The sequence below is a fragment of the Anarhichas minor genome, unplaced genomic scaffold (assembly GCF_050575085.1).
Source record: "Anarhichas minor isolate MPS153535 unplaced genomic scaffold, ASM5057508v1 ptg000010l, whole genome shotgun sequence".
Classification (NCBI taxonomy): domain Eukaryota; kingdom Metazoa; phylum Chordata; class Actinopteri; order Perciformes; family Anarhichadidae; genus Anarhichas; species Anarhichas minor.
In genome coordinates, this window is record NW_027466456.1 from 10,159,790 (window position 1) to 10,179,807 (window position 20,018).

A 20,018-nucleotide genomic window follows, 5' to 3' on the forward strand; every position below is an offset into this window, starting at 1 on the left:
CACCTTCCATGGTGCCATCAGTGTGTGAATGGGTGAATGACATGTAGTGTTAAAGCGCAGACTTAAAAACCTTGTCAGAGTGGCAAGTCAAATTATTTTGGCAAATCAGGCCCAGCTTACTGGCATCTACCATCAACATGTTCTCAGGGAGGCCCATTCGATTCTGGATTGTTCTGTGCACCCCTTGCAGGGATAGTTTGAGTTTTTGCCATCTGGCCCGAGTTTCTGGGTGCCTGCAGTAATGACTAAGAGATTTAAGGTTTTCTTTGTTCCAGCAGCCATTGGTGTGCTGAACTCCATCAAATGAACATTGTACTGGAGATTCACTCATCATAAGCTATCATCTGTTGCTGGTGAGAAGTTCTTCAAACGAGATCTTGTACTGTCTGATTTGTATTGTTATGTTTTGTTTTTAAGTTGACCAGTTGGTGAAACGTGGCTGCAAACCTAATCAAACCTATAGCGGGACAATAACGGTGAACTGAAGCCCCACCCTGCTGCTACACACAGCGCTGTTTGCTTGTTAATTCAAAGTTTATTCATATTTAATGTGTCATGTCTCCAAATTGCACCAAACTCGACAAAGCAGACAAATAGACAGAGTCCTTGCTTTATCGTTAGAGGCAAGATGGAACTACTGAGACATAAGCTAGAAACATGCAACCCAAAAGACGATTGGGTCGCATGTTTCTAGTTAGTTAGATTGGATAGGATTTATGAGTGGAAATGTCACGGTTTGGCTGGCCTGAGCAAACTGATGCGTCTTGTTTTGGTCAGTCTGTCCTTTTGTTTTTTGTCAACAAGCCAATTTTTCTTTGGAGAATACAGTCGTCATTGTAATCAACCAACATTTCTGAATAACACAGTCAATGCATTGTTTTTAGTGTATCACCACAGTCCACTATACAGGATATATTAATGATAAAAACATAATAATACACCTTTTATATCACATCAAAGAAACGTACCAGGAAAGGAGTAAGCTTCACAGTTCAGGTAGCCTACTATAGACACTGTGCAAGATGAGAATCAGAAAAATTACATTAATACAACCTGCTTTTTTTCACTGTTTTTTATAACTGTAAGACAATCCTCAATTTAGGGTAGGTCAGCCATGTACTGATTTACAAATGAAGTATTTCTTACTCATAAACTCTTTTAAGTAGAAATTGAGACTGTTCAGGACAATATCCACAGCCTCATCGGAGTTTAAGATTATAAATTAGAATAATAAATGACTTAGGATGTATTTTGTAAATAACAAAACTGAATTTCACAGTTCAGTTAAAACTGTTGGCTACTAGAATAAATAATGTTGAAATTCAAATGTATTGCCAAAATCCTTATTATTATAATTCTTACTAGCCAATGGTTTTACCATGTAATAACGACGTTTGCAAAGAAAAAACACATTTGCGTTACTGTGTATATTTCTTTTTTAAATCCCACCGGATGTAGTTTTCGACATAAGCGTCGATAACATGGTCAGTAAGGAGGAGACACGCTACGTCACTTTTTACTACTTGTTCTTCCACACTTGAGGTAGGTTTACAGACTTGTGAGTCTCTTGTTATCAGCCGCTATGGCTCTTATTTAATGTAACGTTGGCTAGGGTCCGTGCATGAAGTATAATGTATCTGACATTGTTCACGTTGTGTAAAAAACAATGTGATTTTAGGGATATTGCCTAATTTCATTGGCCTAATGACGCTGCCTGAATGTGGTTAACCCTTTGCCTGTATTATTGTCGCATTGAATGAACACGCGCAATATAATTCCTCGGACACAAACATGTGCTTGTTCCCTTATCTAACTTTAAAAATGAAAATCGAGTCAAGGAAGTCTATACCCGGAAACAGAAAGCTCGCCTTCAAAGTAAAAGTTGTGCGTTTTTAAACGTGTTTGCTCCAGCGATCAATTTAAGGAGAGCTAAATGAAATAAATAAACTAATTGCCTAAATAATGAAAACTATTTATAACCGGTATAAAGTCGTATTTCTGCCACTTTCCCACAACTGATCCTGAATAAATTGGCCAATGACTGCGAACACTGGAATTATCTGTATATCAGGATTCATTAAATGATCAATTTATTTATTTAATGAATGCTTCTTATTAAACTATTTGGGTGAATGTTACAGGCTATACTGTTGAGACTTGTAATGAGTCTGACGTATTTGGTGCGTGGAATTGCATGCAAGTGTTCATTCAATGCGACAATAACACAGGGACAGCGTTAACCGTGTTAAAACCGCAATACACACGGATCAACTCTTACAACTCAGTTGCTATTTATTCAGACTCAGTATGTCACAGTTTCTATTTAACATTCAAAATGTAACTTGATATATTAATGACACCGTCCACAGTTGTGTGTGTAGTCTGTGCAGTTTGTGGTGAGCTTTTATCTCGTTTAATCTGATTGGTTCCTTCCCATAAACAAATAATAATTAATTAGTTAAAGATATCGGAAAATAAGGGGCAAATCATCACACTTTCCCAGGGTCCAATATGGCATGTTTTATTTGCAAATACTCACATTAGAGAAGCTGGATTTTACGAATGTCTGTTATTATTGTACTATAAATTACTTTAAAGTCATGATAAGCTAATTTTTTTAATTATTATTTGTGTTGAGGGAGAATGTTAATTTCACTATCACTCAACAATGGTTTTAAAATAAAATAAAAAAAATCACATAATGGCAAAAATATTTAATTTGATTTCTAAAGAGGCATGCAACATGCAGTAATACACCCTTTGGCGGTTTCCTACTAAATTATGTGTTATTATAAATTTACGATAGGTTACTATGATGCTTTTGTTTTGTAAATGTCTGCAACAAAATCCTATTTTTGTGATAGCATGTTGTTTTCATTCAGCAATAATGTCAGCAAAGCATGCCCAGCCCAACTTCAGCCACGCTCAGGTGGTTGAGATGGTGAAGAGACTCTTCAAGCTGACGCCATCAGAAATCCGCTCTCTGCCGAGCTACGATGACCAGAACTTCTACGTGGCGGCCATCGAGGGTGGCGAGTACGTCCTGAAGATAATGAACTCGGAGGACAGTAAGAACTCCTCCCTGATTGAGGTACAGACGTACGCCATGTCTGTCCTGCACCAGAATGGACTTCCTGCTCAAACAGCCCTGCCCACTGCTTCAGGACAGCTCATGAGCCTGGAAGAAGCAGGTATGAGACCAGTCCCACAGGTCAGACCTTAGAAGTAAGAGCAATCGAGGATGTATGCATGTACTGTAAATTCTTTCAGAGAGAGAGGGCAGGTTTAGCTATGCTCGGAGTTTGACAAGTTGAGGAGGTATACTAACATGCCATGCCGCAAGGCAAAATACCTGCTTTAGGAGGATTGAGAGCGAGGGGAATGATCGTAACACTAATCCTGTCTTTACCTTTGGCAGATTGTGGCTATGGCTGTCAGAAGTACCTGGTGAGGCTGCTGACTTATTTGCCTGGAACCACTATTTCCAAGGTTCCTTTAACACCACAGTTACTTTATGAAACGGGCAAGACGGCAGCCAGAATGGACCAAATCCTACAAGAGGTACAATAGTAACATACCTGTGAAACTCTTACATCATTTATTTGTTTTTTAACACCATCAATGACAGCAATGTGCTGCACTATGTGAATGTTTATTGTCTCAAGACAAAACTTCAAGATTATTTTCTAAAACTGTCTTAAGTGACAACATCTGCCACTACTGCTTATGTTTTGAATTGGAGTTATTTTGTCATGAATTGAACGACCACATGCTACTTCATTGTTGCCCATGTTTGTGTTATTTTGGAATCTAATTCAGATAATATATAATAAGGCACCAGCCCCTCACTGCTCATTAAGCATGACGCTTCTCTGTATTATTATTGTTTTTTTCCAGATGGAGCACCCTCATCTTGGCGTGCTGCAGAGAGAGAAGTTCATATGGAGTCTGTCCAATGTTCCCCTCCTGGAAGCATACATCAATATATTAGAGGGAGATCCTCTTGAAGAGGTTGTGAAGTCGGTCATTCATCAGTACAAGACCTCTGTGATCCCTAAACGCTCCAATTTCCGCAGGTGTGAGTATGATAGTTACTTTAAACATTTGAATAAGGGAGCTGGTAAACACTCTTCTGCTCACTTCCTTTCACACAGCTCATTAGCACCTTGTATATTTGGATGTCACTGAATGAGCGATAACATTTTGGTTCCCATTAACAACATTGTATCTCTTCTTTTTCTAAGGCATTAACCATGGTGACTTCAATGACCTCAATGTGCTTGTACAACCTGATGAGAGTGACGGCCACAGGATTTCTGGCATCCTCGACTTCGGGGACATGAACAGTGGCTACTACATCCATGAGCTAGCCATCGCCATCATGTACATGATGACGGAGCACCCTCAACCTATAGAGGTGGGTGGACCTGTCCTCGCTGGCTGGGAAAGTGTCCTTCCCCTCAATGAGGCAGAGAAAGACTGTCTCTACGTGCTAGTGCTGTCCCGCTTGTGCCAGTCAGTGGTTTTAGCTCGTCACTCTGTGATTTTGCATCCGGAAAATGCAGAGTATCTGATGATTTCATCCAGGAGGGGCATCCACACTCTCCGTCAACTCTGGGAGCTCGGGAAGGAGCAGGTGGAGAAGGCATGGTTTCAGAGTGCAGCTCAATTCAGGGACAAATTGTGAGAAATGTGTGAGGAAAGCCATTCAAAAATGTTCAAAGCACTGTTGCAGTATCCACCAAAAATGTCAAAGACACACCACACCCAAAGCCTATCTCTCTATTCCAGGGGTATTCAATTAAAATTCAGCGATGTCCAATCAGAGAGAATTTCCTCACGCAAAGGTCTGGAACATCACAATAATGATTGATTTGTGCTATGATTTAGTGCCATATGTATTGAAGTAGCCAACAGTATTAACGTCTGTATGTAGGCAACAACTGACTGTCAAATCAAATAAAGAACGTTCAATTGAATAATATCCCAACAATATTTATTGTCAGATTTCAAATTGAGCTGGATGAATTATAAATAATGCATGTATGTTCTTCTCTCATTTCAAGGACAATAAGGGCTGGATTTAAAAAATATATTACATTTAGAGAAAAATCTATTTAACTGTATTTTCCTGTAGCTTTAAATTCCTTGAATTCAGGTGTGAAGTGATGTCAATCAAAAAAGCCATGATATTATATTATTCTCATCTTCTAAAAAGAGAAGATTGTGTGCAGAGACTTTATCTGTGCTTATTGAAACCACTTGTTTCAGCTCTATTCCTCTTTCTGTTGATAGCATTGTTGGGCAATGAAGGAATGTGTTAGAGTTCTGATCATATTGGGCTCTTAGGTTTATTTTTCTGTGCCTTCATTTCTGATTAGATTGAGTACGTGTGCTCAAAAGATGTGCGCTTTGTCTCGTAGTGGCGCTTCACGTTGCTGCTTTTAATAATTTCCACGGCCTCTGAACTTGAGACACACTGGTTTTGAACTGCCCGTGGAAAGAATGAACATATCACAGTCTGTCATGTGAAATAAGTTGTCTGACGCACGTACTTCTCCGACTGTTGGGTCTCTCTCAGCGACGCTTTTCAGAATACACATAATGATTACCGTATTTACCGCACTATAAGGCGCACTTAAAAGGCTTTAATTTTCTCAAAAAACGACAGTGCGCCTTGTAATCCAGAGCGCTTCATATATGGATCAATTGGTTAATTCGTTGATCCATACTGGTTGTACACGGCGCTCTGTCAAAATGTTTCAGTACGACTGGTAAACTACAAAGCCGCACCGCGGTAAACACCGGTACTGTGCTTACTCCTAGTCCAACACCACTTGTGTGTATAAAGACCCCAAAATGGCACCTTTCAAGAGACACGCTTACGACGCTATTCTATTCTATGCGCCTTATAATCCGGTGCGCCCTATATATAAAAACAGTTCTAAAATAGGCCATTCATTGAAGGTGCGCCTTATAATCCGGTGCGCTTTATAGTGCGGAAAATACGGTAGTTGTCTGCCATATATGGGCCAGGAGGAAGCGCCAAGTAAAAATATATAAATAGGAGGAGATAACGAAAATCTGGGCTCTTTTTGCTTGGTCCGGCTTTCTGACTCTTTTTGAGGTCTTACTGGGTATTTTAACTTTTGACGTGTCTTTTCTTTTACTTATTTTTTTACATTATCCACTTTTTATCCTTTTATCTTCTTTTGATTGCAAAAACCAAATAACACTGGTTTGTTTTTTGTACATTCCAACCACAAGTCCAGTCTTGCTCAACTCTGAGGGTGCTTCCGTAGTCTCCGAAAGGTAAGAGAGCTCTTCCCCTGGGATAGGCTGTCACGGTCTTGGTTTTGATTTAGTTTGTTTTCATCTATTCAGACTCGGTATGTCAGTTTCTATTTAACATTCAAAATGTAACTTGATATATTAATGACAGTTTCCACAGTTGTGTGTATAGTCTGCGCAGTTCATGGCAACCTTTTTAGTTTAATCTGCTTGGTTCCTTCCGATAAATACTGGCAGGAGAAAACACACAAAATAATACTGAAGTAATTGTCAGTGCAGGTGGAAAAAACATTCTCAGTGGTGCTGTAGTTATTTTTAAATGAGGCTTAATTTTGGCTGAAACCATGTGTTATTATTTCGATTCAATGATTGATTATTTAAGATAAGATATCAGAAAATAAGGGACGAATCATCACACTTTCCCAGAATCCAAGATGGCATATTTTATTAGCAAATACTCACATTGGAGAAGATGGATTTTACGAATGTCTGTTATTATTATTATACTATAAATGACTTTAAAGTCACGATAAGCTACATGTTTTTTAATTTATTTGTGTTGAGGGAGAATGTTAATTTCACTATCACTCAACGATGGTTTTAAAATAAAATTAAAAAAATCTCATAATGGCAAAAATATTTAATTTGATTTCTAAAGAGGCATGCATTATGCCGTAATACTGTACACCCTTTGGCAGTTTCATACTAAATTATGTATTTCAAATTATTATAAATGTACTATAGGTTACTATGATGCTTTTGTTTTGTAAATGCCTGCTACAAAATCCTAAACATGTTTCATTTTCATTCAGCAATAATGTTAGCAAAGCATGCCCAGCCCAACTTCAGCCACGCTCAGGTGGTTGAGATGGTGAAGAGACTCTTCAAGCTGACGCCATCAGAAATCCGCTCTCTGCCGAGCTACGAAGACCAGAACTTCTACGTGGCGCCCATCGAGGGTGGCGAGTACGTCCTGAAGATAATGAACTCGGAGGACAGTAAGAACTCCTCCCTGATTGAGGTACACACGTACTCCATGTCTGTCCTGCGCCATAATGGACTTCCTGCTCAAACAGCCCTGCCCACTGCTTCAGGACAGCTCATGAGCCTGGAAGAAGCAGGTATGAGACCAGTCCCACAGGTCAGACCTTAGAAGTAAGAGCAATCGAGGATGTATGCATGTACTGTAAATTCTTTCAGAGAGAGAGGGCAGGTTTAGCTATGCTCGGAGTTTGACAAGTTGAGGAGGTATACTAACATGCCATGCCGCAAGGCAAAATACCTGCTTTAGGAGGATTGAGAGCGAGGGGAATGATCATAACACTAATCCTGTCTTTACCTTTGGCAGATTGTGGCTATGGCTGTCAGAAGTACCTGGTGAGGCTGCTGACTTATTTGCCTGGAACCACTATTTCCAAGGTTCCTTTAACACCACAGTTACTTTATGAAACGGGCAAGACGGCAGCCAGAATGGACCAAATCCTACAAGAGGTATAATAGTAACATACCTGTGAAACTCTTACATCATTTATTTGTTTTTTAATACCATCAATGACAGCAATGTGCTGCACTATGTGAATGTTTATTGTCTCAAGACAAAACTTCAAGATTATTTTCTAAAACTGTCTTAAGTGACAACATCTGCCACTACTGCTTATGTTTTGAATTGGAGTTATTTTGTCATGAATTTAACGACCACATGCTACTTCATTGTTGCCCATGTTTGTGTTATTTTGGAATCTAATTCAGATAATATATAATAAGGCACCAGCCCCTCACTGCTCATTAAGCATGACGCTTCTCTGTATTATTATTGTTTTTTTCCAGATGGAGCACCCTCATCTTGGCGTGCTGCAGAGAGAGAAGTTCATATGGAGTCTGTCCAATGTTCCCCTCCTGGAAGCATACATCAATATATTAGAGGGAGATCCTCTTGAAGAGGTTGTGAAGTCGGTCATTCATCAGTACAAGACCTCTGTGATCCCTAAACGCTCCAATTTCCGCAGGTGTGAGTATGATAGTTACTTTAAACATTTGAATAAGGGAGCTGGTAAACACTCTTCTGCTCACTTCCTTTCACACAGCTCATTAGCACCTTGTATATTTGGATGTCACTGAATGAGCGATAACATTTTGGTTCCCATTAACAACATTGTATCTCTTCTTTTTCTAAGGCATTAACCATGGTGACTTCAATGACCTCAATGTGCTTGTACAACCTGATGAGAGTGACGGCCACAGGATTTCTGGCATCCTCGACTTCGGGGACATGAACAGTGGCTACTACATCCATGAGCTAGCCATCGCCATCATGTACATGATGACGGAGCACCCTCAACCTATAGAGGTGGGTGGACCTGTCCTCGCTGGCTGGGAAAGTGTCCTTCCCCTCAATGAGGCAGAGAAAGACTGTCTCTACGTGCTAGTGCTGTCCCGCTTGTGCCAGTCAGTGGTTTTAGCTCGTCACTCTGTGATTTTGCATCCGGAAAATGCAGAGTATCTGATGATTTCATCCAGGAGGGGCATCCACACTCTCCGTCAACTCTGGGAGCTCGGGAAGGAGCAGGTGGAGAAGGCATGGTTTCAGAGTGCAGCTCAATTCAGGGACAAATTGTGAGAAATGTGTGAGGAAAGCCATTCAAAAATGTTCAAAGCACTGTTGCAGTATCCACCAAAAATGTCAAAGACACACCACACCCAAAGCCTATCTCTCTATTCCAGGGGTATTCAATTAAAATTCAGCGATGTCCAATCAGAGAGAATTTCCTCACGCAAAGGTCTGGAACAACACAATAATGATTGATTTGTGCTATGATTTAGTGCCATATGTATTGAAGTAGCCAACAGTATTAACGTCTGTATGTAGGCAACAACTGACTGTCAAATCAAATAAAGAACGTTCAATTGAATAATATCCCAACAATATTTATTGTCAGATTTCAAATTGAGCTGGATGAATTATAAATAATGCATGTATGTTCTTCTCTCATTTCAAGGACAATAAGGGCTGGATTTAAAAAATATATTACATTTAGAGAAAAATCTATTTAACTGTATTTTCCTGTAGCTTTAAATTACTTGAATTCAGGTGTGAAGTGATGTCAATCAAAAAAGCCATGATATTATATTATTCTCATCTTCTAAAAAGAGAAGATTGTGTGCAGAGACTTTATCTGTGCTTATTGAAACCACTTGTTTCAGCTCTATTCCTCTTTCTGTTGATAGCATTGTTGGGCAATGAAGGAATGTGTTAGAGTTCTGATCATATTGGGCTCTTAGGTTTATTTTTCTGTGCCTTCATTTCTGATTAGATTGAGTACGTGTGCTCAAAAGATGTGCGCTTTGTCTCGTAGTGGCGCTTCACGTTGCTGCTTTTAATAATTTCCACGGCCTCTGAACTTGAGACACACTGGTTTTGAACTGCCCGTGGAAAGAATGAACATATCACAGTCTGTCATGTGAAATAAGTTGTCTGACGCACGTACTTCTCCGACTGTTGGGTCTCGCTCAGCGACGCTTTTCAGAATACACATAATGATTAGTTGTCTGCCATATATGGGCCAGGAGGAAGCGCCAAGTAAAAATATATAAATAGGAGGAGATAACGAAAATCTGGGCTCTTTTTGCTTGGTCCGGCTTTCTGACTCTTTTTGAGGTCTTACTGGGTATTTTAACTTTTGACGTGTCTTTTCTTTTACTTATTTTTTTACATTATCCACTTTTTATCCTTTTATCTTCTTTTGATTGCAAAAACCAAATAACACTGGTTTGTTTTTTGTACATTCCAACCACAAGTCCAGTCTTGCTCAACTCTGAGGGTGCTTCTGTAGTCTCCGAAAGGTAAGAGAGCTCTTCCCCTGGGATAGGCTGTCACGGTCTTGGTTTTGATTTAGTTTGTTTTCATCTATTCAGACTCGGTATGTCAGTTTCTATTTAACATTCAAAATGTAACTTGATATATTAATGACAGTTTCCACAGTTGTGTGTATAGTCTGCGCAGTTCATGGCAACCTTTTTAGTTTAATCTGCTTGGTTCCTTCCGATAAATACTGGCAGGAGAAAACACACAAAATAATACTGAAGTAATTGTCAGTGCAGGTGGAAAAAACATTCTCAGTGGTGCTGTAGTTATTTTTAAATGAGGCTTAATTTTGGCTGAAACCATGTGTTATTATTTCGATTCAATGATTGATTATTTAAGATAAGATATCAGAAAATAAGGGACGAATCATCACACTTTCCCAGAATCCAAGATGGCATATTTTATTAGCAAATACTCACATTGGAGAAGATGGATTTTACGAATGTCTGTTATTATTATTATACTATAAATGACTTTAAAGTCACGATAAGCTACATGTTTTTTAATTTATTTGTGTTGAGGGAGAATGTTAATTTCACTATCACTCAACGATGGTTTTAAAATAAAATTAAAAAAATCTCATAATGGCAAAAATATTTAATTTGATTTCTAAAGAGGCATGCATTATGCCGTAATACTGTACACCCTTTGGCAGTTTCATACTAAATTATGTATTTCAAATTATTATAAATGTACTATAGGTTACTATGATGCTTTTGTTTTGTAAATGCCTGCTACAAAATCCTAAACATGTTTCATTTTCATTCAGCAATAATGTTAGCAAAGCATGCCCAGCCCAAGTTCAGCCACGCTCAGGTGGTTGAGATGGTGAAGAGACTCTTCAAGCTGACGCCATCAGAAATCCGCTCTCTGCCGAGCTACGAAGACCAGAACTTCTACGTGGCGCCCATCGAGGGTGGCGAGTACGTCCTGAAGATAATGAACTCGGAGGACAGTAAGAACTCCTCCCTGATTGAGGTACAGACGTACGCCATGTCTGTCCTGCACCAGAATGGACTTCCTGCTCAAACAGCCCTGCCCACTGCTTCAGGACAGCTCATGAGCCTGGAAGAAGCAGGTATGAGACCAGTCCCACAGGTCAGACCTTAGAAGTAAGAGCAATCGAGGATGTATGCATGTACTGTAAATTCTTTCAGAGAGAGAGGGCAGGTTTAGCTATGCTCGGAGTTTGACAAGTTGAGGAGGTATACTAACATGCCATGCCGCAAGGCAAAATACCTGCTTTAGGAGGATTGAGAGCGAGGGGAATGATCGTAACACTAATCCTGTCTTTACCTTTGGCAGATTGTGGCTATGGCTGTCAGAAGTACCTGGTGAGGCTGCTGACTTATTTGCCTGGAACCACTATTTCCAAGGTTCCTTTAACACCACAGTTACTTTATGAAACGGGCAAGACGGCAGCCAGAATGGACCAAATCCTACAAGAGGTATAATAGTAACATACCTGTGAAACTCTTACATCATTTATTTGTTTTTTAATACCATCAATGACAGCAATGTGCTGCACTATGTGAATGTTTATTGTCTCAAGACAAAACTTCAAGATTATTTTCTAAAACCGTCTTAAGTGACAACATCTGCCACTACTGCTTATGTTTTGAATTGGAGTTATTTTGTCATGAATTTAACGACCACATGCTACTTCATTGTTGCCCATGTTTGTGTTATTTTGGAATCTAATTCAGATAATATATAATAAGGCACCAGCCCCTCACTGCTCATTAAGCATGACGCTTCTCTGTATTATTATTGTTTTTTTCCAGATGGAGCACCCTCATCTTGGCGCGCTGCAGAGAGAGAAGTTCATATGGAGTCTGTCCAATGTTCCCCTCCTGGAAGCATACATCAATATATTAGAGGGAGATCCTCTTGAAGAGGTTGTGAAGTCGGTCATTCATCAGTACAAGACCTCTGTGATCCCTAAACGCTCCAATTTCCGCAGTTGTGAGTATGATAGCTACTTTAAACATTTGAATAAGGGAGCTGGTAAACACTCTTCTGCTCACTTCCTTTCACACAGCTCATTAGCACCTTGTATATTTGGATGTCACTGAATGAGCGATAACATTTTGGTTCCCATTAACAACATTGTATCTCTTCTTTTTCTAAGGCATTAACCATGGTGACTTCAATGACCTCAATGTGGTTGTACAACCTGATGAGAGTGACGGCCACAGGATTTCTGGCATCCTCGACTTCGGGGACATGAACAGTGGCTACTACATCCATGAGCTAGCCATCGCCATCATGTACATGATGACGGAGCACCCTCAACCTATAGAGGTGGGTGGACCTGTCCTCGCTGGCTGGGAAAGTGTCCTTCCCCTCAATGAGGCAGAGAAAGACTGTCTCTACGTGCTAGTGCTGTCCCGCTTGTGCCAGTCAGTGGTTTTAACTCGTCACTCTGTGATTTTGCATCCGGAAAATGCAGAGTATCTGATGATTTCATCCAGGAGGGGCATCCACATTCTCCGTCAACTCTGGGAGCTCGGGAAGGAGCAGGTGGAGAAGGCATGGTTTCAGAGTGCAGCTCAATACAGGGACAAATTGTGAAAAATGTGTCAGGAAAAATCTTCAACGCACTGTAGTATCCACCAAAAATGTTGCCTGTACCCTCTTTCACAAAGTATTAACAAATAATGTTTTTCCCCAAAAATCTGTTAACATTAAGTGCAATCACAACTTCGATGTTTACTGTGCAGCACACTTAATTTTACCTCCAAAAAGCCACTACTCACTCAAAATGTGTAAATCATGTTGAAATTATAAAGGCATTTATTAACCACAGACGCATCTTGTCATCTTGTCTTTGCAGGATCTTATTTTTTCCTGTCCAATGTATTGTAATGTGTTGTTGACATATGAGACAAAACATACATTTAACAAGCAGTGTGTCAAATATAAGCGATGAAAAATAGCCTCTTGGCTAACTCTGGCGCATTTACAGCAGTGCTTTTCTCAATGTGCACTGTCCCTTATCAAATAAACCAATAAAGAAAAAAAGAAAGGCTTACCTCCTTGTGGTGAGCCATTATGTCACTTTGTACTTTGGTGCCATATATGCAAACTGTAAAACGCCCAACATACTGTGACAACCCTTCAGGAAAATTCAGTGACCTACATTAAAAATGTATTAGATTTTGATTTCCTACTGTCTAAACATGTTCTTCTTTCTGCTGCTGAGTCAGATACTCCAGTTAGTTAGTTTTATGTTTGCTAATTCATTGCTAGAAATAATGACACCACATTAGTTGTGAAAACGTTCCTCATGCTCTCTGATTGTAAACATATCTTGGTTACTTTGAAAAATGATAATTTCACAAAATATAATGATAGTCCTCTATTGTCATATTTAGCCTACATTATTAATGAGCAAGGTCATATGCGCTGGTTATATGCAACTACTACTACTATTACTACTACTAAACAAATACAGAAATCTCTTAAAACTGCAGATGCAGTTTGAAACTATAAAACAGTGACCTGATGTCATTTCATTGTTTGCTGGTAGGAGGTTAATTGAACTAACTCTTTACCACAGTCGAGTTGTAGCTCACGTTCAAAAACTCTTTTTAAAACATCAAAGCTTTCCATTTTCTGACCAAGGAGCTTCATTAAGTTTACATCTGACATTTTTGACATTTTCTTTTAATTCAGAGCATCAATTCTTTCTCGTATTTAGTCATGTATTATTTTTGTACCAGCCACCTGGGTGGCCAGCAGAAGATCTCACATTTCATGGAATTTATATGTTTGTTTTGTTATTAGTGGTGTGATTCGGTTTGTAACTGTAACAGCGATTGAGAGCACATGGCTGCAGGAAGGGGGCGATTTCTCCCTGTGTCCAAAAGTTATGGCCATAACAAATTAATAATGTGCTTTGAGAACTTGTCAGATCAGCTGTTTTAGTACGCTCCTGTCTTCATAGCCGTGGATACAATCTAGTGTAAAACTGCCCTCGTGTGGTCCTCATAAGCTCCTGCTTCCAATGGAGGCTTGACTGATGACAAAAAATAAATAAAAATCTGACCCTTTATGGGTATTAGTCATGTATTATAATTGCTGTAATCGACTTTCTGGCCAAAAGCATACGTGGTATTATTTTTATGAAAAATCTAGTCTGTCTACCAATAATTTAAAAAGTACAGAACCATCAATTGATGGCAAAGATCTCTTTCCCAAAGCTTGTCAATACAGTATCTCAGTATGATAAATATAAGTCATAATGCTTCACCTGTATTGAGGACATGTCTTGACAACAGAGAGGAAACTGGTTATGTTGTTTGAGGCTCCTACAGTTGTTCCATTGACGCTATGATAACAATGACAATTGATGGTATTACAAAGTAAATGATCTCAGAGTTTCACAGGTATGTATGTTACTATTTTACCTCTCGTAGGATTTAGTCCATTCTGGCTGCCGTCTTGCCAGTTTCATAAAGTATCAGATGTACTACTTCACTGCAGACAACAGTGGTCTCTGTCAGTGATCAGGAACCTCATTGTTTCACGATTTTACACAGCAGGGAAGTTGGAGTTAAAGATATTCTGTAAACCAAATTATATGTTTTTAGCCTTTATCAGGAAGTTAACTTTGTTTCTGCCGGTGACACTGATGTAAAATGTTTTGAGCCTGTTTGACTGGTGCCTGTAGATATATGATAAACCGGTTCAAGCTTGTTCGAGGCTTGTGTGACACCCTTTCCCCTTCACTTCTTCACATTTTCTGCTGAGAGACGGATGATGGGTAAGTGCACATATCTGTTAAATTACTGGAAAATAAAACCCATTAAAAACTCAAATATTCTCATTTAGTTATACTTAATGCATTTTGTAACACCCGCTACAACGAATATTGATCATAATATTTGGTACCCTAATGCATTATAACATCTAAATAGAAAATAATGCTCTCAAGTGCTCTCATATGCATGTAATGTGTTGTCACTCTGTTATGATGTTCATTCTGTACACATGACATATTGCACTTCTGTCCATCCTGGGAGAGGGATCCCTCCTCTGTTGCTCTCCCTAAGGTCTCTTCCTATTTTTCTCCCTGTTAAAGGGGTTTTTGGGTGGAGTTTTTCCTGTACCGATGTGAGGGTCCTGGGACAGAAGATGACGCATGTGTACAGATTGCAAAGCCCTCTGAGGCAAATTTGTGGGCTATACAAAATTAATTGAATTGAATAAAGTTTGTTGTAACGCTGGCTACACAGAACAACAAAAACCCAAAAGGCACAGCATGAAACGGCATGTAAAGTGTAATTCCAAAATCGTCGATCCAGTTTCAGGCAGGCAGCAACAAACAAGAAGTAAGGAATGCTGGAACGATCAGGGTAGAGCAAAAGAAAATATGGAATACTTGAGTATTTTCTTCTCGCGTTAATTTCGGAGGGGAATATTTCTCTTTTTTTCTTCAATACATTTATCTGACAGCTTGAAGTGAAGATTATGGCCTATAAAACATATGGAAATATAGTATATTTGATTGCCATAAAATTAATTGGAAACTATTCTGATTGTTTAAATAATTTATCATGCAAGCACATTTCATGGCTCCAGCTTCTCAAAATTGAAGACTTCTGCTTTTCCTTTTAATTTATTTATATTGTAACAAATTAGAATTTTGGACTATCGGTGGAACTAACATTGTGAACATGTCACTATTTTCAGAATATTTACAAACCAGCATCAATCAACTAATGGATAAAATAGTAATCACTAGTTACTGTCTGATACAAACTAGTTCAAAATTAGATCCACCTCAAACCAACTGACATTAAAATCCTGCTTTTACATGAATACACGGGTGATAATAATCTAAGGATATGATACATAATAGCTTGAAAGTCATACTTTAAGTACATTTATACATTTATATATATATATATACACAAAAAAATCGAAACAATCCAAAACATAACACTGCGAGACAAACATCAAGTCAGTATAAACAGGCAGAGCAAAGGGTCCTATAAGATGTGCTGCTGTCTCTGCAAAGTTTCCCTGTCATTTTAATTTAACCACGTGACTGAACTGAAAATGTGTTTCTGGACTTGGTGTGAACTTTGGCTGATTCACAAGTCACAGTTTATAAACTTTTAGCAAAATTGTGTTTTGATTTTACTTGTCCCACAGCTGTTGAACACAGGCCAATGCTCACCCTGCAGCAAGCAACCGAACTGACACTGCAACTTTACGGAGTGACCATAACTGAGATCTCCACCCTGCCGAGTTACATGGACCAGAACTTCCTCGTAGTAGACAAGGAGGATAACAAGTACGTCCTGAAGATCATGAACTCGGAAGAAAGTAAGAATACCACCCAGTTGGAGGTGCAGACCCTGGCCATGTCCTTTCTACACCAGCATGGAGTTCCTTCTCAGACAGTCATGCCCACCACCACTGGGCAGCTCATGAGTATGGAGGAAATAGGTAATAGCAACATATTGCTGCAGTCCAATTTCACAACATTTCACTTAGTTCGAATCATAATATTCTAAAATCCCATGCTGCGAGAGGTGCGTGGTTAAACTAATGCCCCTTCGCCCATTGTTCATACAGAAACACACTAGTACACTATAAGTGTGTGGAATAAGTGTCTAAGAATATGACTTATGCTAGCATATGTTATACTAGCAACATCACCAGCTCTGCCCAGTGTGGATTGTCCAAGAGAAAACTCCGGCAAGGGATTTTGTCCGTTATTAAATAGTATTACATGATCTTTCAAGTTCTAAACCAGACCATACAGAGTTATGACGCTATAGTAAACTAAATATCTTCCTGTTTTTGTATCCACCTTCTGTTATTAGACTGTGGACATGGTGCTCAGACCTACTGTGTGAGGCTGATGATCTATCTCCCTGGAAAAACTGTCGCAGAATCTCCAGTCACAGCGCAAGATCTCTATCATGTCGGCGAGTTGGCTGCCGTCATAGATACGACATTGCAACAAGCAAGTTCAAATGTCAAACTTATATATTTCAGCTAATAGATATTTTTGGAGCAGGTGGCTATCACCCCTCACCTCCACATGCAGCCGTTTTACAAATGACTGAGGATTATTTAGTGTTTTTCAGTTCATTGTTCAGGTTTTATCTGCAAAAGACCCATTTTTATTTCCAGGAGTTGATGTGCTATTTGGATAGTGAATATTGCCCAACATGTTAGCCATATCAACGTTATAGGGCCATAATTTGTCAGACTGATTATACTGGTTAATGTAGCTTAAAAGGTATCAAAAAGTTGCGATATAAAAAGCATGCAAAAATAAAAAAACATTTTCACTTTTTCAGTTGGTATCTCCAAACCTAGATGTCTTACAAAACAACGACAACATTTGGAGTTTGTCCAACATTCCTCTCATAGAAGGCTTCCTATCAGTGATGGATGGAGATCCCCTGCAGGAAGTGGTCAAAGCAGTCATTAAACAGTATAAGTCACACGTGATGCCCAAAATCGCCTCCTTCCATAAAGGTAATACAGATAACAAGTCTACATTCATTATGTTCTCTTTTGGTAAATTGTTTTTCTGTGAAATGTAATGTAATTTAACAGGTTGCTTGAAAATCCAGTCCAGTATCCTTAGGAATCATGGCCATATGGGCAATTCCACGACTCAGTTTACAACCAATGCTCACAGTTTACAACCAATGACAATGTTCACTGGCAGTGTGACCTTTATACAGACTGGGGTTCATGTTCTGTAACCATTATCTTAACCACAATCTTCCCATAACCTTAAAACAATTATATTTAATATTCTTAGCCATGCTAGCGGCATTGCCTGCAATGCCCATCTGTCGGTCCACCGCTTTGGTCAAGAGTGAACAGCTCCTTAACGTGTTGTGATGACATTTTGCATTTTGCAGTTGGCCTCTGCTCGATAAAGCTCAGTTATTTGGTTTACCGACCCATAACTTTTCCATTTTAGTTTACTCTCACCGCTCTAATAGTGTCAGACAGTAAGCAACTGTTTTTTTCTGAAAATAAGCTAAAAACTCCCTTTACACTACTTGTCCATGACCAAAGGGCACACGGGCACACAAGTCAACCCAAATCCAAACAAATGCTAGTTATGACCCATATATATATTTTTGTTTTCATCCATATCTGGTGGATGGGCTAACAAGTTTTCTTTATCAACCTAAAAGCAATATTGTATAAGAGTTGTCCAAGAGGTCATTGAAGTTTTATATACCTAAATACCTCTGCACTATGGGAACAGATATCGGAAATAAATGGCTGGAATTTGGCTTATCTCAAATGAATGTATAGTTTTTCACTAAAGAACATTTAGAGGCATAAAGGTCCTAAGTTTGTCTGTGGTGTCTTTCACAGGAATAATACATGGGGACATAAGTGACCTGAACATCATTGTCACACCAGTAGACAACGGGCGTCATGAGGTGTCAGGCGTGCTGGACTTCTCTCTGCTCGTGATTGATTGCTATGTATTTGAAGTGGCTGTAACAATTGCGTACATGATGCTGCAGAACCCCAGTCCTTTGGATGTAGGTGGAGCAGTGTTGGCAGGCTGGGAGAGCATCATGGTGCTCAGTGATGAGGAAAGGGATTCCCTCTTCCTGCTGGTGCTCGGCCGGTTGTGCCAGTCTCTGGTTTACGGCCGGTACAATGCCGCAAAGTACCCAGACAACAAATATCTCCTGACTACAGCCAAAAGTGGGACTCTGCTTCTTACTAAACTGTGGGAGATGGGCAAGAAAGACGTAGAAAGGAAGTGGTTCACAGATGCTGGCACATTCTCAGACAAATAATAAAGTTTATCAATGGATAAGCATGAAAAAAAATAAAGATTTGCATTTACAAAGAATATCTGAACTGCAGCTTTTTCAGATTTTTAAAATACATTCTTACACTGGAATTTCACCATATTTGAATCAAATATTTGACACTTTATACAATTGTTGGAACCACTTCCTCAACAGGCACCCAGGAATTGCAATTAATGGCTTTATAGAAGTCCATTAATGCAAAATATTCTCTTATTGGTTTACGTCCTCCTCTAGAATAGCATGACCCTTTTGATGTCATTAGGATCTCGTCAATGGACTAGACTTATATTAACAATTTGTTAACATGTACTACTACAGACGAGATGGACTATTAAAGGAACCTTTTATTAATGTCCTCTTAACTTTTTGAATTGTAGATTACTTCCAAAAAATTGCCTTTAACTCATTATAAATGAGAAACCAAGTATTTCTTAATGGATCATCAATATCTATCACTGTATCGGTACCAAGTAAATAAACAGCTATGTTACCGCAAAGATGTACTTGTAGTTTACTTGAGTGTTTCCATCTTCTGCTACTTTATGCTTCTACTGCACTACATTCCAAGTGGAAACATTGTACTTTTTACTCCACCACATTTATTCGAGAGCTAAATTGTCAATTTGTTTAGCAAATATTTCACAAATAAAACACCATCAGATAAAGCCTAAATTGTTACAGGTTAAACTAACAGTATAGAAAATAGTTCATATTAGCTCCACCTCGACCAACTACAGCATTTAAATACTACTAATATTCAATGCATCAGTAATAATAATGATATAGCATTCATCGAGTAGAATGAGCACTATTGGCGCTTAACTACATTTTACTGAAAATATTTTGCTAATGCTACACATTTAAAAGCCCTGCATGGTTTTGGATGCAGGACTTATAATTGAGAATTTTTAAATTGTGTTGTTGCTATAAAGTATCTGAATACTTTTTCCGCACATGTAACTATTGTACCAGATGCATACAGACAATAAAAAAATAAGCAATAAGCTTCAATATTAAATATCAATCACGTATAAAACCAAATA

At 38.9% G+C, this 20,018-nt stretch overlaps 4 protein-coding genes across 5 annotated transcripts; all 4 read left to right on the forward strand.

Moving 5' to 3' along the window:
• The first annotated feature begins 1,484 nt into the window (after positions 1–1,484).
• Positions 1,485–4,993, forward strand: hykk.2 (hydroxylysine kinase, tandem duplicate 2). Of its 2 annotated transcripts, XM_076088632.1 has the most exons (5): positions 1,485–1,542; positions 2,883–3,191; positions 3,419–3,561; positions 3,898–4,078; positions 4,245–4,993. In XM_076088632.1, the coding sequence occupies exons 2-5, from the start codon at positions 2,888–2,890 to the stop codon at positions 4,685–4,687; spliced, it is 1,071 nt and encodes a 356-aa protein (XP_075944747.1). In that variant the 5' UTR covers positions 1,485–1,542; positions 2,883–2,887; the 3' UTR covers positions 4,688–4,993. The 2 variants fall into 2 exon arrangements, with proteins under 2 accessions (XP_075944747.1, XP_075944748.1); XM_076088633.1 differs by lacking the exon at positions 1,485–1,542 and having other exon boundaries at positions 2,878–3,191.
• Positions 4,994–7,108: 2,115 nt separating this feature from the next.
• Positions 7,109–9,070, forward strand: LOC142946994 (hydroxylysine kinase-like). Its single transcript, XM_076088634.1, has 4 exons — positions 7,109–7,412; positions 7,640–7,782; positions 8,119–8,299; positions 8,466–9,070. Exons 1-4 carry the CDS (start codon positions 7,109–7,111, stop codon positions 8,906–8,908), a joined length of 1,071 nt encoding a protein of 356 aa, XP_075944749.1. The 3' UTR covers positions 8,909–9,070.
• Positions 9,071–10,927: 1,857 nt separating this feature from the next.
• LOC142946995 (hydroxylysine kinase-like) lies at positions 10,928–12,727 on the forward strand. The gene is made up of 4 exons (XM_076088636.1): positions 10,928–11,231; positions 11,459–11,601; positions 11,938–12,118; positions 12,285–12,727. Exons 1-4 carry the CDS (start codon positions 10,928–10,930, stop codon positions 12,725–12,727), a joined length of 1,071 nt encoding a protein of 356 aa, XP_075944751.1.
• A 2,190-nt stretch (positions 12,728–14,917) lies between these two features.
• On the forward strand, positions 14,918–18,957 carry LOC142946400 (hydroxylysine kinase-like). The gene is made up of 5 exons (XM_076087594.1): positions 14,918–14,921; positions 16,316–16,612; positions 16,993–17,135; positions 17,476–17,656; positions 18,521–18,957. The coding sequence occupies exons 1-5, from the start codon at positions 14,918–14,920 to the stop codon at positions 18,955–18,957; spliced, it is 1,062 nt and encodes a 353-aa protein (XP_075943709.1).
• Positions 18,958–20,018: the final 1,061 nt, after the last annotated feature.

Excerpts from the sequence above, each read along its gene's own strand:
- LOC142946995 (XM_076088636.1), top strand. The coding sequence starts at position 10,928 with ATGTTAGCAAAGCATGCCCAGCCCAAGTTCAGCCACGCTCAGGTGGTT. Across the intron at positions 11,232-11,458 it reads CATGAGCCTGGAAGAAGCAG|ATTGTGGCTATGGCTGTCAG; the intron begins GTATGAGACCAG and ends TACCTTTGGCAG. Across the intron at positions 11,602-11,937 it reads TGGACCAAATCCTACAAGAG|ATGGAGCACCCTCATCTTGG; the intron begins GTATAATAGTAA and ends GTTTTTTTCCAG.
- LOC142946400 (XM_076087594.1), top strand. Across the intron at positions 16,613-16,992 it reads CATGAGTATGGAGGAAATAG|ACTGTGGACATGGTGCTCAG; the intron begins GTAATAGCAACA and ends TTCTGTTATTAG. Across the intron at positions 17,657-18,520 it reads AATCGCCTCCTTCCATAAAG|GAATAATACATGGGGACATA; the intron begins GTAATACAGATA and ends TGTCTTTCACAG.
- LOC142946994 (XM_076088634.1), top strand. The coding sequence starts at position 7,109 with ATGTTAGCAAAGCATGCCCAGCCCAACTTCAGCCACGCTCAGGTGGTT. Across the intron at positions 7,413-7,639 it reads CATGAGCCTGGAAGAAGCAG|ATTGTGGCTATGGCTGTCAG; the intron begins GTATGAGACCAG and ends TACCTTTGGCAG. Across the intron at positions 7,783-8,118 it reads TGGACCAAATCCTACAAGAG|ATGGAGCACCCTCATCTTGG; the intron begins GTATAATAGTAA and ends GTTTTTTTCCAG.
- hykk.2 (XM_076088632.1), top strand. The coding sequence starts at position 2,888 with ATGTCAGCAAAGCATGCCCAGCCCAACTTCAGCCACGCTCAGGTGGTT. Across the intron at positions 3,562-3,897 it reads TGGACCAAATCCTACAAGAG|ATGGAGCACCCTCATCTTGG; the intron begins GTACAATAGTAA and ends GTTTTTTTCCAG. Across the intron at positions 4,079-4,244 it reads ACGCTCCAATTTCCGCAGGT|GCATTAACCATGGTGACTTC; the intron begins GTGAGTATGATA and ends TCTTTTTCTAAG.